Source organism: Colletotrichum orchidophilum (genome assembly GCF_001831195.1).
Source record: "Colletotrichum orchidophilum strain IMI 309357 chromosome Unknown Scaffold_81.1, whole genome shotgun sequence".
NCBI lineage: Eukaryota > Fungi > Ascomycota > Sordariomycetes > Glomerellales > Glomerellaceae > Colletotrichum > Colletotrichum orchidophilum.
In genome coordinates, this window is record NW_019173037.1 from 20,889 (window position 1) to 33,596 (window position 12,708).

General features: G+C 54.4%; 3 protein-coding genes across 3 annotated transcripts; 2 read left to right on the forward strand and 1 right to left on the reverse strand.

Moving 5' to 3' along the window:
• Positions 1–192: 192 nt before the first annotated feature.
• Positions 193–2,306, forward strand: CORC01_09115 (bacterial transferase hexapeptide; the record flags this gene model as incomplete). Its single annotated transcript, XM_022620745.1, has 3 exons — positions 193–943; positions 997–2,186; positions 2,241–2,306. 3 exons carry the CDS (start codon positions 193–195, stop codon positions 2,304–2,306), a joined length of 2,007 nt encoding a protein of 668 aa, XP_022472687.1.
• A 2,708-nt stretch (positions 2,307–5,014) lies between these two features.
• CORC01_09116 (uncharacterized protein) lies at positions 5,015–7,640 on the forward strand (the record flags this gene model as incomplete). The annotated part of the gene is made up of 3 exons (XM_022620746.1): positions 5,015–6,993; positions 7,120–7,516; positions 7,572–7,640. The coding sequence occupies 3 exons, from the start codon at positions 5,015–5,017 to the stop codon at positions 7,638–7,640; spliced, it is 2,445 nt and encodes an 814-aa protein (XP_022472688.1).
• Positions 7,641–9,703: 2,063 nt separating this feature from the next.
• On the reverse strand, positions 9,704–11,325 carry CORC01_09117 (uncharacterized protein; the record flags this gene model as incomplete). The annotated part of the gene is made up of 5 exons (XM_022620747.1): positions 9,704–9,708; positions 9,764–10,769; positions 10,821–10,969; positions 11,025–11,094; positions 11,197–11,325. 5 exons carry the CDS (start codon positions 11,323–11,325, stop codon positions 9,704–9,706), a joined length of 1,359 nt encoding a protein of 452 aa, XP_022472689.1.
• Positions 11,326–12,708: the final 1,383 nt, after the last annotated feature.

Consider the following 12,708-nt stretch of genomic DNA (forward strand, 5'->3'; position numbering starts at 1 on the left):
CCGCCGATTCTTCACCCACCACGCGACGGTTATCAGCCAAATTTTTTTTTTGCCGCCCATCGCTTGCTACAACTGCACAGCAATTCTGTCAAGGCAGCCCCCAGCACCGTTCGTTTTGCCAGACGCGCCTGCATAGCGGCATTACGACTCTCACCACTCCACGTCTGAGCCGGTGAGGTGCCGTTTTAAACCATGTCAACCTTCACTGCCCTCAACGGGGGCTCACCAAAAACGTCAGAACCACCCAACCCGCCCGCCGACACGAGTAGAGCCCCGTCAGACGAGCGCACCAATGGACAGTCCACTCTTCCTGAGCCCAAATCGACCACTGCCGTAGAGCCCTCAGCCAGTCAGAGGGAACCTTGGGCCGGCCCAAGTCAGGACAGATCCCCGTATCAAACTGCAAACTACCCCGACGTTGATGGTTCTCACAAGAGAAAGCGATCAAACTCTGTTGAGCCAAGGCGAGAAGCCCCCGGGCGTCAGGAAAAGTCCCCTGATACCGCCTCTCAACCTCACCCACCAGAACCTCGTGAACCCTATGGAACACCCTCGCGCGACCACCGCCCGTATGCCGAACGTGAAGATTCACGGGAACAGGGTGAGCCATGGTATTCACGCGAGGGGAGGGAACGAGAGAGGGAGAGGGAGGAGAGGAGCTACTATGATCAGCCCTCCGCAACGTCTACCCAAGGTCAATCCGAGGAACAAATCGGGGAGGCACTTAGACGCGCCAACCAGATGGATGCGAATGACTACGACAACACCAGTCCTGACGGTGATGACCGATCAATGGCATATGGCTCTTACACGCCTGGCGGATCCCGTGATATGCTGCAATCTGACAAGGCGAAGAGAAAGCGAAACTTCAGTAATAGAACCAAGACGGGGTGTCTAACGTGCCGAAGGAGGAAGAAGAAGTGCGACGAGCAGAAACCGGAATGTAGGAGATACCCTGGCCTGTCTTTTCTAGCGACGGTGCTGACACTTTCCTAGGTAGCAACTGCCTTCGTGGAGGCTTTGTCTGCGCAGGATACCCTCCGCAGCGTAATACGGCATGGCAGAAGCCGGATAGCAAGGCCGCCGCCATTCCCCTGGAGTCTAAAGACCCTAGCTACGTTCCACCTGGCGCGTATGGCATGCCACAGCAAACTCCTTACGGTAGCCAGCCAGCTGTTGGACCAAGACGAGAGGCATTGCCTCACTACCGCGGCCAGCCGTTACGGATAGATCCCCCTCAAGGCCGACCCTTGTTGACTGAAGACGACCGGCCCACGGCCTCGACGATTCCCAGCGCGTCTGTTGCGAGCCCCGAGACCAAGCTATCCGCCATTCCCTACACTCCGGCGAACGCTTTCCCAACGCCAATCAGTGCTCAAGGGCCCCCTCATGCGCCCTTCTCAGAGAGAAAGGACTACCAGCGTGTGCCCCCGTTGCACGACATCAGCAGAACTGGGCCGGAACCGGAAACACCTCATCCTGGCAATACGCTGCCGCAAATCAACATTCTGCACCCTACGAGGTCGAACAGCCCCATCCCGCAGCCGCCAGCAACCACCAACGTCCAAGTTGCTGCGCAGCTAGCCTTGTCGCATACCCAGTTCTCCTCTAGCCGGCCCAGGACGCAGAAGGAGGATATGCTCGCTGGCAAGCTCTACTATCCATTCGACAAGGAGCTTGTCCTGGAACGCGAACGGTGCAGCGCAGCCTGTTGGCGATTCAATAACTCGACGAACCCCAACAACGGCGTATCTCCAGTCGAGCGAGCCCGCTTATTCCGCGAGATTTTGCAACCTCGCGACCCCATCCAAATTTCTCCGACAATCGCATCACCGGTGACCAACGTCGGAAGGGTGGGCGAGCACGTTGTTGTTGAAGCGCCATTCACTTGCGACTATGGATATAACATCTCGCTTGGGCAGAACGTCGTTGTCGGCCGAAGTTGCACCATTATCGACACCTGCGAGGTCAAAATTGGCGACAACTGCCACATCGGACCAAACGTGAGCATTTACGCGGCGACACTACCCACCGATCCGAAGCGGCGCATGGGTAGCAAGGGCCCTCAACTTGGCAAGCCTGTCACCATTGAAGAGGACTGCTTCATTGGCGGAGGGGTGATTATTTTGCCAGGCGTTAGGATTGGGCACGGAAGCACCGTTGGGGCTGGTGCGGTTGTCACCAAGGTATGATTACATGCGCGCCTGAATCATGAAACTCTAGTCTAACATCTTCTGCAGGACGTCCCTCCCTTCACCATCGCTGTCGGCAACAACGCCAGAATTATCCGCGGCATTTCCTCCTAAGACAGCACTTGGTCTTTGTCTGCTTCCCTGTCTCTTCCTCGCTGCTATGATACCCAGCTGCGTCTTATTGTACAAAAGCGTGTGTGCGTGTGTGTGTGTGTGTGTGTGTGTGTGTGTGTGTGGTTTTTTTCTTCTGCTTTCATATTCCATATCATTTCATATTATTGCTTCTACGATGTCGAGCCAAGCGCAAGGAGCAAAAGAGGGAACTACTAAAAAAGAGCTTGGCGTTTTCTAATACATTGGTTCCTTGATGCGATGCTGGCAGGATGGGGAAGAAGACCCGATCAGCTCAGCTAGTTGGAGAAAAGCATGCGGGGTGGGAGTTTGTGTTGGGAGGGGTTAGCTCTGGTAGCTTTAGACGGAGGCCGGATGGACAGGCTTCATCGACAGCAAAGCTGTTAGTGCCGGTCCGGAGAGCAAGAGGAGGCAAAAGTGCGTGGTGTGTATGTATCCTGATGCTGCCCAGGCAACGAGAGGTCGGGCGTCTAGCTTGGAATAAGACCGGTAGCTTTATTGCATGAGGCAAATGAAGTTGTGGCCAAGCCATGATGTCAATGATTTAGTTTGTATTGTGCAATGTGAGTGCTACTCTACAGATCATGTTAGAGTAGAATTGCGGCTGCTGTCATTCTCGAGTCTGATACTCACAGACGAAGCGGGCACACGCCATCTAACTGACGGCCCTCTAATTCGACTAGCCTTGTGTAATAGAGGGGTGCAGTATCAACACGTTCCAACTTTTGTAAAGAATTGCAAGAGATCCAGGGGCAACTGCGTGGGATCGTGCAGGTCTTTAGGAGGAGTCTTGGCCGCGATACCAGATGGAATGACTGGATCACGGAGCCAACCAAACCAGAAAAAATATTTTCTTTCTCTCCTTCTTTCTCCATATCCTCGATGCTTATCCAAAGAGAGGATGAGGTCATGGCAGCGGTAGATGGAAAACTTGGTCGGGACGTCGGTGATGGACGAGGAGCCGGCCCAGCGCTAGCGGTTGTTTTGGCTTAATTACATGGGAAGGTTTAAAAACTTGTCGCAGGGCCCACCGCCGAGGAGGAGTAGACTTCATCTCGGGCCGTGCGTGCTTTCGGCAGGAGAGAAAAGGTCTAAGAGACACCGCCTGCCGGCGTGCGGGGATGGCAGGTTTAGGTGCCACGGGGGCTAACGCGAAGTGAAGGTGGGCCTCGTGCAGGAATGTAGCGCCAATAGCTACCCTTTTTGGTAGATGATTTGGGAAATGTATGTGGGAAGAGAATGCGAGCATGGAGGCCATTGCGGGCATTAGCAAATATCTTCACGGGACGGATGTGAGGTTTGGTTATATGGCAACCCGCATATATACGACAGGCCTTTCTTGAGGGAGAAGATGTCTTTCAAGAGTGTTAGACCTAGTCGTTCACAAGTGAATAAGAAGCTTGATATTGATATGTGTGACTTCATTGAACGGTCGAGAGCGTTTGACGAATGGCGGGAGACGACTGCCTTTTGGCGCAAGGTTCTGTTCTTGGATCTTTCTTATTATCGCGGAGCAGAAATATGATATTTTCACTTTTGTTTAACAGCTTACCAGCAAGCCTGCGTCTGCGTCTCTGTGGGTTCTTTGGGATGGATACACATACCCTCGGCCAGAGGATCAGCGGAAAGAGAGCGAGCATTTGTTTGCACCATCGTTGGAAGGTCTCTTAAGAGGGTTCGTGTAATGTTTCGGCGTTTAGAGAGTCTGGATGGTTCTACCTAACTGAGAAGGCAAAAGAGACGTATACAGAAGGGGGGAGGGATAGGGGCCGTACTGTGGTTCGTTCGAGTTGGATTGATAAGGTTTATGTTGTCTCGAACGCCCCCAAGGGATGCGAGATTTGCTTTGGCTCTGCATTGCTCTCAGAGTTACATAGTAGATCGTTTATTGGTAAAGTTTTCAAAGTCCGCTCAGACGTTTTCTATCAGGTAAATATGGGCGAGCAAGCAAGAGAACATACTTTTCTTTTCTTCCATTCTTCCGCCTTTCTCGCAAAGATGGGTGAGAAGCATGTTGCTTTCTCCCCGATCCTCGCAAAAAATGATAAATGATACTTTGACGTTTAGAAATTGCATACAGGCCGAATCTAGAAAAGCGTCGTTTCTGACATTTGTGATGGGAGAGTCTCAATTGATGTCGGAGTGTTTATTTTTCCTTTTCTACTTGCCTACTAATTAATGAGACGACGTTCAATGGAAGACGGAGTTAAGTGGAGCCCGGAGATGTGATCTTTCTGGAAAGGGAAGGTGTAAAGTCCGAGGACTATCCCCGGCTAACAAGCTCCTCCTTGAGCGAGGAAACGAATCCTCCTGTGAATGTGATGACGACCCGCATGTAGCTTCCTTTGCTCGCTTTTTTGCTGACTGAAGAAGGTCACCTTTCGTAGACTCTGATCTCATGCTCCCGTGGGTGCGACTCAATACTTTTCCCCCCAAGAATCACCTCAGTAAACTCCGGAGACATCTCATCTCAGATTGGTAATTATCTCGGACCTCGCCTTGCCTCATTCGACCCAAGCTCTTTCTACGGATACTACGTCAGAAACTCGGCCGAGACCACCCCACCCATACCGACTATTTCCCATTCCCGCACCGACAACCTTATCAGGGTTTCCAAAGAAGGGGTGAGAGAAAGAAAAGGAAGAAAGAAAGAAAGGGAGAAGAGGGGGGCCGCCACAGCCGCCCGGACCATGTCGTCCTCGTCGGACATTGCCCAATTCACGTCCGTCTTCCGCGCCCAGTCTCTATCCGACGGCCAGCGCAGGGTGACCAGGCGCAACCGCCAACCCGTCTCGTGCCTCCCCTGCCGCGCGCGGAAGCTCCGATGCGATCGCGCCCTCCCGTGCGGTGCGTGCGCTAGGCGCGGGAGCGAGGAGGGGTGTAAGTTTGGGGCTGCTGCTGCCTCTGCCTCGACTACGCTAGGCGATGCTGGTGTACTTGCTGCTTCTGGAAATATTGCTGTTTCTGGGGGAAACATTGGAAATGCTCTGAGCTCGCACACCCGAGGTAACGGAATTCGAGCTGCTGCCACTTCAGACGGAGCTCCTCGTCGTCGTGGCGGGAGTGGGACCGGACAGCAGCCGCGTCCGGAAGTCCACTTCCGCCTCCGGAAGCTGGAGGACATGGTCCAGGATCTCGTCAGGAGGGGCATGACTGCATCCAAAGACCGGGATCGGAACGCTGCCGCGCCGGTGCCGGTATCGGGACCCACTGTCTCCACCGGGGTCGGTAATACCGTGCCGACGCCGCCGACAGACTCGGAACCCCGGAGTGAAAGCAGCAACGGTAGTGGCGACTCACCCGCCCCGATCCCAATCGACGGAGACGACGCCTACTACGGCGCAACGCACTGGACGGCCCTCCTCCACCACATCCGCGAGATCAAAACGGCCCTCGAGCCGGACCTGACCATCGCCCCCGAACCACCCGAAGGCGGGGCCTGCTCCATCGGCCCAGACTTCCTCTTCGGCGCCGTCGCCCCCGTCTCCCTGCCAGAAGTGCTGTACAGCCTCCCACCGCGGCAGGACCTTGACAAACTGCTAAGCGTGTACTTCAACGCCCGGTTCATCGCTGTGCCCTTTATCCACGTCGGCCGCTTCCAGCGCGAGTACGACGCCTTCTGGGCCGACCCTGAGACTACGAGCTGGCTCTGGATCAGCATCCTCTTCTCCATCGTATCCAACGCCACCGTCATCGTCCGCGGCAAGGGCAACGCGGAAGCGCTGGGCCTCGGCCGCGGGAAGCTCAAGGAGGCGTCGGCGTATTCGGGCCGCGCGGTGCAATGCCTCATTAAGGGGAACTACCTCGCGGCAAAGCCGTACGCCGTCGAGGCCACGCTCCTCGTTGCCTACTCCCGCGTCCTCGGCAGCAGGGACATGGACCCGATCCTCTGGAACATGTTTGGCGTCGCGACGAGGCTGGCGCAGCGGCGGGGGTACCACCTCGAGCCGACGCACCTCTCGAACCGGTCGATATCCCCTTTTGATGCCGAGATGCGCCGCCGCGCGTGGTTCTACTGCGAGGCTTTTGACCTCCTTCTCTCTTTCCAGCTCGGCGTGCCGGCCATTGTCCACGACGGCGACAACGACGCCCGCGGGCCCGAGAATCACCCGGACGAGGACTTTGACGAGGACACGGAGACCATGCCACCGCCGCGGCCGCCCATCGAGGCGACCCCTTCGCTCTACTATTGCTGGAAGGCCAAGCTCTGCCGCATCCTGAGGAGGGTCATCCGCCACGCGCTGTCTCCCGCGCAGCCGGCCTACGCCGAGACCGCCGCGCTCAACGACACCTTGCACGCCTGGCACGCTTCGCTCCCGCCGGTGCTACGCATAAGGCCGATTCGGTCGACAGGCTTCGCGGAGCAGAACTACACCATTATGCAGCGACTGATGCTCGAGCTCATGTACAGTAAAGCGCTATGCGTTCTGCACCGGGCCTACCTGAGCAGGGATAAGGGGTACGACGACCCGCGGTTCGCGTCGTCGCGGGAGATTTGCCGGGCTGCGGCGCTGCGGGTCTTGGATTTGCATGCCGAGTTTGATCGGGAGGCGAGTCCCGGCGGGAGGTTGTTTGAGGATCGGTATATGCTGAGTAGCCTGACGCTACACGATTTCATGATTGCTGCCATGGTTGTTTGTTTGGATTTGAACGAGAGCACGGATACGAGGTATGCGTTTTCGTTTTCTTTTGGTCTTGCTTCTCCTTCTGCCTCTTTCTTGCTTGAGAAGGGGATGATGGTAGAGTGACGGGTTGGGTTGGGGACGTATGAACTCAGTTGCTGACGACTGAAAAGTGACGAGGACTACGAGCGAAAGATGGACGCCCTCAGGACGGCAAGCGAGATTTGGGCAAGCCGTTCGGACTACTCCAAGGACGCGAGGCACGCGACCGCGGTCCTGAGGGCCATGGTCCAGCGGCTGTCGCGTCAGAGGAAGTGCGTGGCTCAACAGCGGACCGATTTTGCGATGATGACGACGCCAGCGATAGCTTCCACCACAGGCGGTAGCGTCAACAGCACGTACGGAGACCCGACCCTATTCAGCGAGTCGTCGAGTCTGCACGTTGGGTTTGGAGATGTCGCTGGCAGTCTTGGTCAGGGGCAGGGTCCAAGTGATGGGGCGTATCAGGTTGACGAATTTGATTTCATGGCGTTGGACAATGCGTTGAACGATCCTGCCAGCGTGGACTGGGTAAGTGTCAACAAAGTACTCCCGAAAATTGAGTGTGGACTGACAGTCAACACAGAGCCTGCTGGACCAGTACTTGATGCTGGATCGGACTGGGCAGTTGGCGATGGACGTTTCTCTTGAATAGAGCTGCGTTGCCTAGTGTCTTATGGCTGCGAGGACAGCAGCAGAAAAGTCAGCCAGGTTAGAGTAATAATTCTGGGTTCAAGTTATATATTGCGCGGATTCTGAAACAGCAGGCTCACATGGTCTCGAGGATAAAACGGCATTCGTTTGACAGTTGGGTTTATTCTTTATGTCCAGTACGTAAAGCATGACGGCATCTCTTAGTTTCCATCGTGGAAGAAACCAGCCACATTGATCAACACATGAGCCAACTTCGAGTCCATCTTTTTTATCCTTCACTAGCTAGCATAAAAAGAAATCCAAAACTACTACCTACCATCCCTTCAACACACCGAACGCATATTCTTCACAGGATATCCAACAAGGGCCATTCCAAAACGAGGGAGCGCGTTACAAACATCCAAGTCTCTTATTTCGCGACTGTTATGCTGCCTGCCGGTGCAGCCAGCAAGCTCCCGTTCTGATCATGGCAACCCAGAGTGTCGATTGTCGTCTTCACAACCGTGATGCAAGCCGACATCCAGGCTTACGGGGTCGATGATTCTGTATAAACCATGAGAAGCCTACCTTGTAGATAGAAAACCATGCCCGCGTAGCAAGTCCCTGGTACTCTCTTGACTGTTACCGGATTCTTCCTCATCTGAATCCCTAGTTACACTGAGGATAATTTCCACTCTAGAGAGGTTTCTGGTTTCCGGGCATCCCCAGCCAATATAATGAATGTCTAGCTATAGCCGCCTCGATGTATCCACGAGCAGAGTCAAATCATTTCATGATCGTTGTTTCTATCAATATGAGAAGGGTTGAATAGCGCGTTATATTCAGCGTCGTTATGCCTCTTTCAGGCGCGGTGGGTGATTCTCGTCTTGTCTGTAAGGCCTGGCGTCTCCTGGTGATGTCAGGTCCTTTGATGCCTACGCCGGCCCAAGTCTCCCAACATTTCATATGATCTAGGGTTAAGTGAGATGATGATAATCAAATCCCTCAAGCTCACTGTAATACTCGTTAACTGTCTGTTTTAATGACGACCAAAGTAACAACGACATTAGCGCAACTAAAACGGTTAAAACAAGGTGGTGTCGTCAAATAAATGTTTCATGGATTATTTTTTATTATACCACAAACGCATCAGGCAGGGCATCTTTCACCACTAATCATGTTTTGTTTCTGCGGTGTGTAGCCCAGTGATTTATACCCATGTGTTATTATGTACTTCGATCTGGGGAGGCCTCGATTATGCAACGTCGTGGAAGATGACAAGGTCAGGCTCGGCCACTACAACAGAACAGAAAGGGACCATGCCGTCCGGTCACATCAGGGAACAGCGTGGGTCATAGAATGGTGTGGTGTAAAGTCTCATGCCCATTGTATCCCTCTCTCTTCTGTCTGTCTATCAGCCTCCACACAACTCTCCCCGAAACATCTCTCAACAGCCGTCTCATAGCCACCGACCTCTCCTTAACAGTGCAGTCGCCTCAAGCTGTGCCGGACACGGCGAGCCCTATTATCAACTCTAACGAAATTGTGCCGCAGAACCTGACCCAATGCTAAAAACCCCTGCAACCGCCATGCGCCGTGCTGCGCTGTACATTATCAAGTTGTATGTTTTTTGTTTCTCTCCTTAGAAACAGAAAGTTCTTAGTTAAAGAAGGTCCCCGTTCCCGAGGTGAGATTTCCATGCCAGTGATTTTATGATGCCCCAACGGCCTCCAAAAGAAAGGAAGTCGTCGCAGCACAGATGAAGAGAAAACCAGAAAGAAAGGCTAGTGTGTTCGTCATTATCCCGGAATAGCCAGTGTGCGCTGGGTGCTACTCCGTGGTCGTCATGCGGAAAAAAGTGTAGCTCAGAGGATGAATAAGTTTTCGTCGGAAGGGGTGAAGAGTGACGGACATAGGGGATTAATCGGTGGGTGGTGAAGGTATCGTCAACCAGGTGTGGCCTCCTGAGTTTGCTCAAACATCGATCCGGCATCTGGCTGGTGTGTCCAGTGGGCATTTATATAGTGGTGGGGTGTAGTCTTAGCCGTCCTTTTGGCAACACGAACATAAACAGAAGCCAAGATTCTAGCCTGTGGAAGTGTGAGTAACTCGTTTGAGAGAGTCAATATTTAGGGGTGTACGTACCACAGCAAAGCGACTTCATGAACTTTTGGAAGCCTGTGGGTTGCGGCTCAGCAGGTCTGCCGTTAGGCTGGACCGGCTGCTGGTTCATCGGTGTCTGTTGAGGAATGTTCTGGGGCAGGTTGCGGTTGCTGTTCTGAAACTGGGCCTGAGTTGAGCCGGTGGGGGTGGCCATGTCCCGAAGACCCCCGACTCCGGAGCCCCGTTGCGCGTTCAAGGCGCCGGGGGCGTTTGGTTGACCTCTCGACTTCGCCATCTGCTTGATCGGAGAAGGAGGCGGGGGTTGCGCGGCGTTTAAACGGCCGACTGTCAGGTTGTTGGGGTTGTTGGGGTTCGCAGCACCGCCCCGATGGCCGCTGTGCAGTTCCATCTGGGACGGGCCGGGCCGAGCATTTGGGTTGTGCAGGTATCCGGGGTTGTGGCCCTTCATGGCATCCCATCCCTTGCCAGAGTCCTTGGAAATCTTCATCCAGTCGTACTCACCATCCTCGACCTCGCCGGTGTTCTTCAGGGCCTGAGTGAAGAGCTCGCGGAGGTAGTCGTAGTCAGGGGTGTCCTCGAAACCGAGATTCCGTACGTAGGTCAAGTACTTGTTGAACTCATCAGGGAACCCTTCGCAGAGGTCCTTGATGGGGGTAGTCTGCTTCTTCTCACCAATCTTCTCGTACTTCTGCTTGTTTGTCGCAGCCTTCAGACCTTGCCAGGGAAGACCGCCGCGAAGGAAGTACATGAAGACGTGTCCAAGGGCCTCAAGATCATCGCGACGGGATTGTTCGCGACCGAGATGGGTGTTGATACTCATGTATCGAGCGGTACCGGACAGCGACTTTCGCTCTCTGTAAGGGATGTGCTGCTTTGTCTTGGGATCGCGGTACTGCTTGGCCATGCCGAAATCGACGACGTGAATGACGTTGGCAGCCTTGGTGCCTGGTCTGCCGATCAGGAAATTGTCGGGCTTGATGTCACGGTAGATGAGGTTCTTCTCGTGAATCGTTTGCACTCTCGAAAGCTGTGTGATGGATTAGTCGCTTGATATCACGATGAGGTCAGAGTAACTTACCATCTGCTTGGCAACCATGACGACGGTCTTAATGGTGAACCTTCGGCCGCAGTGGTCAAACAGATCCTCGAGCGAGGGACCGAGGAGATCAATGACGAGGATGTTGTGCAGACCCTCCTGTCCGAAGTAGTATACGTTGGGAATGCCAGCTTCAAAACAGGGTCAGTAATGCGTGCGGGACGAGGGATTGTAAAATGGACATACGGCATCCAACGAGAATCTTATACGTCCGGTACTCATCTCGCAATTGAGGGGCATCGCTTTTACGCGGCTCCTACGACAAGAAACATCATTAGCAAGGTATTACAGCGTTGCAGGGTCACCGCGACGCCCTCGAACGACGCGGTACCCGGATTGAGCGAAGTCGGCGACGCACGAATTTGATGGCGACCTGCTGGTTATTCAGGAGGTTGGTGCCCTCGAAAATGACGCCGAAAGATCCCTCTCCAATCTTCTTTCCTACGCGGTAGTGCACGCCAACGACGTTGCTCGATGAGGAAGCCATAGCGTCGAAGGCCTACGTCCTATTACGGACCGTAGAGTCGGGGCAAAAGCTGGGTTGATGGTCGGTTCAATCGCGTCGTTGTCGGTTGAGGCGGTCTGATGGAGTCGATCGGGGTTGGTGTAGAGGGTGGAAAAAACTGGACGGTATCTAAAAAAGATGATGACGGTCGCAGGTCAGCTAGCTGCTCGTTATCCCGATGCCCATTTGAGCTGACTGGTTTCGGGAGGCGAAATCAGGCCGTGAGGACGGGAAGGGGGTGATTGCGTGGTTGCTTGGAGAGGATTTCAGGAAAAGGAAAGGATGAATGGGGGAGAGAATGGACGGATTTTTGGGGCAGGTGGACGGATGGCAGCCGCAGACGAGTGATTTCAGTGGGTAATGCGCCCCCGGACCACTTGCACTGCACGGGGAGTGCGAAGCTGGCGGAAAAGGATGGGCTGGACCGGGCTGGGCTGCTGGGCTTGGGGCTTCCCAGGGCTCTTACTGGCAGGTAGCAGCTGCGTTGGGTGGTGCCGGAGGTGCAGTGCAGATGGAGCGAGAGGGAATTGGGAAAGAAATAAAAATAAGTAAAGAAAATATTGAGGTGGTGAGCGGCGGCGGTGGTGCTGCTGTGCTGTACAGGCATGTTGCTGCTATGCTGTGCTGTGCAGCACCCAGCAGAAGTGTTGGCTCGGTGCTGGGCCGGCGCTCACACACACACCGCATACGAATCGCCTAGCCCTGGCCTGAGGCCGAAGCTGAGGATGAGAGGAGGGTACGGATACAGGTTGTGAAGGTCCAGGGTGCATTGTGCAATGTGCAGGGGACAATTCGATCGGGCTCTGCCTGTGCTGAGCCATCCATTGGATCCGTTCGTTGGATGCCGCCTTGTGCTGTGCAGCGGGTGGCTCTCATCTAAGCCCTCAATGTTTCTTACTTACCTGGGGCCTAAACGTTTCTCCGTTTCTGTATTCGCTGAAGCCAACGTATTCCTGTCCTGCCCTTTCCGCAGGCTCTCGTTGGTGCTGCTGACTTGTTTTCCCGTTGTGGGCAGACTGCCTAATCAAACGCTTTGATTTGTTCGTTGTTGTCGGTGTTGTTGTTATTATTGTTGGAATGTAATGTGTCGGGGGCGACAGCGGGGAGGCGGTGCGAAGGCTGAGTCGTATCTCGCCGTTGTCGGATTGTGCCGGTGAATCGTCTCCGATCGAGGCTTGTCGAGGCTTGCCGAGGCGAAGAGGAGCGCGACTGGGAGGAGGAGGCGCGGGAAAGGGAAGAGGAGAGGAAGAAGAGGAAAAAAGAGAAGAAGAGGAAGGAGAAAGATCCAGAAAGGCGAGATGCTACAGACGGTGTCGTCAACAGCCCAGGTAAAATTACAAGCGGCGACGCAACCTGTCAATGACC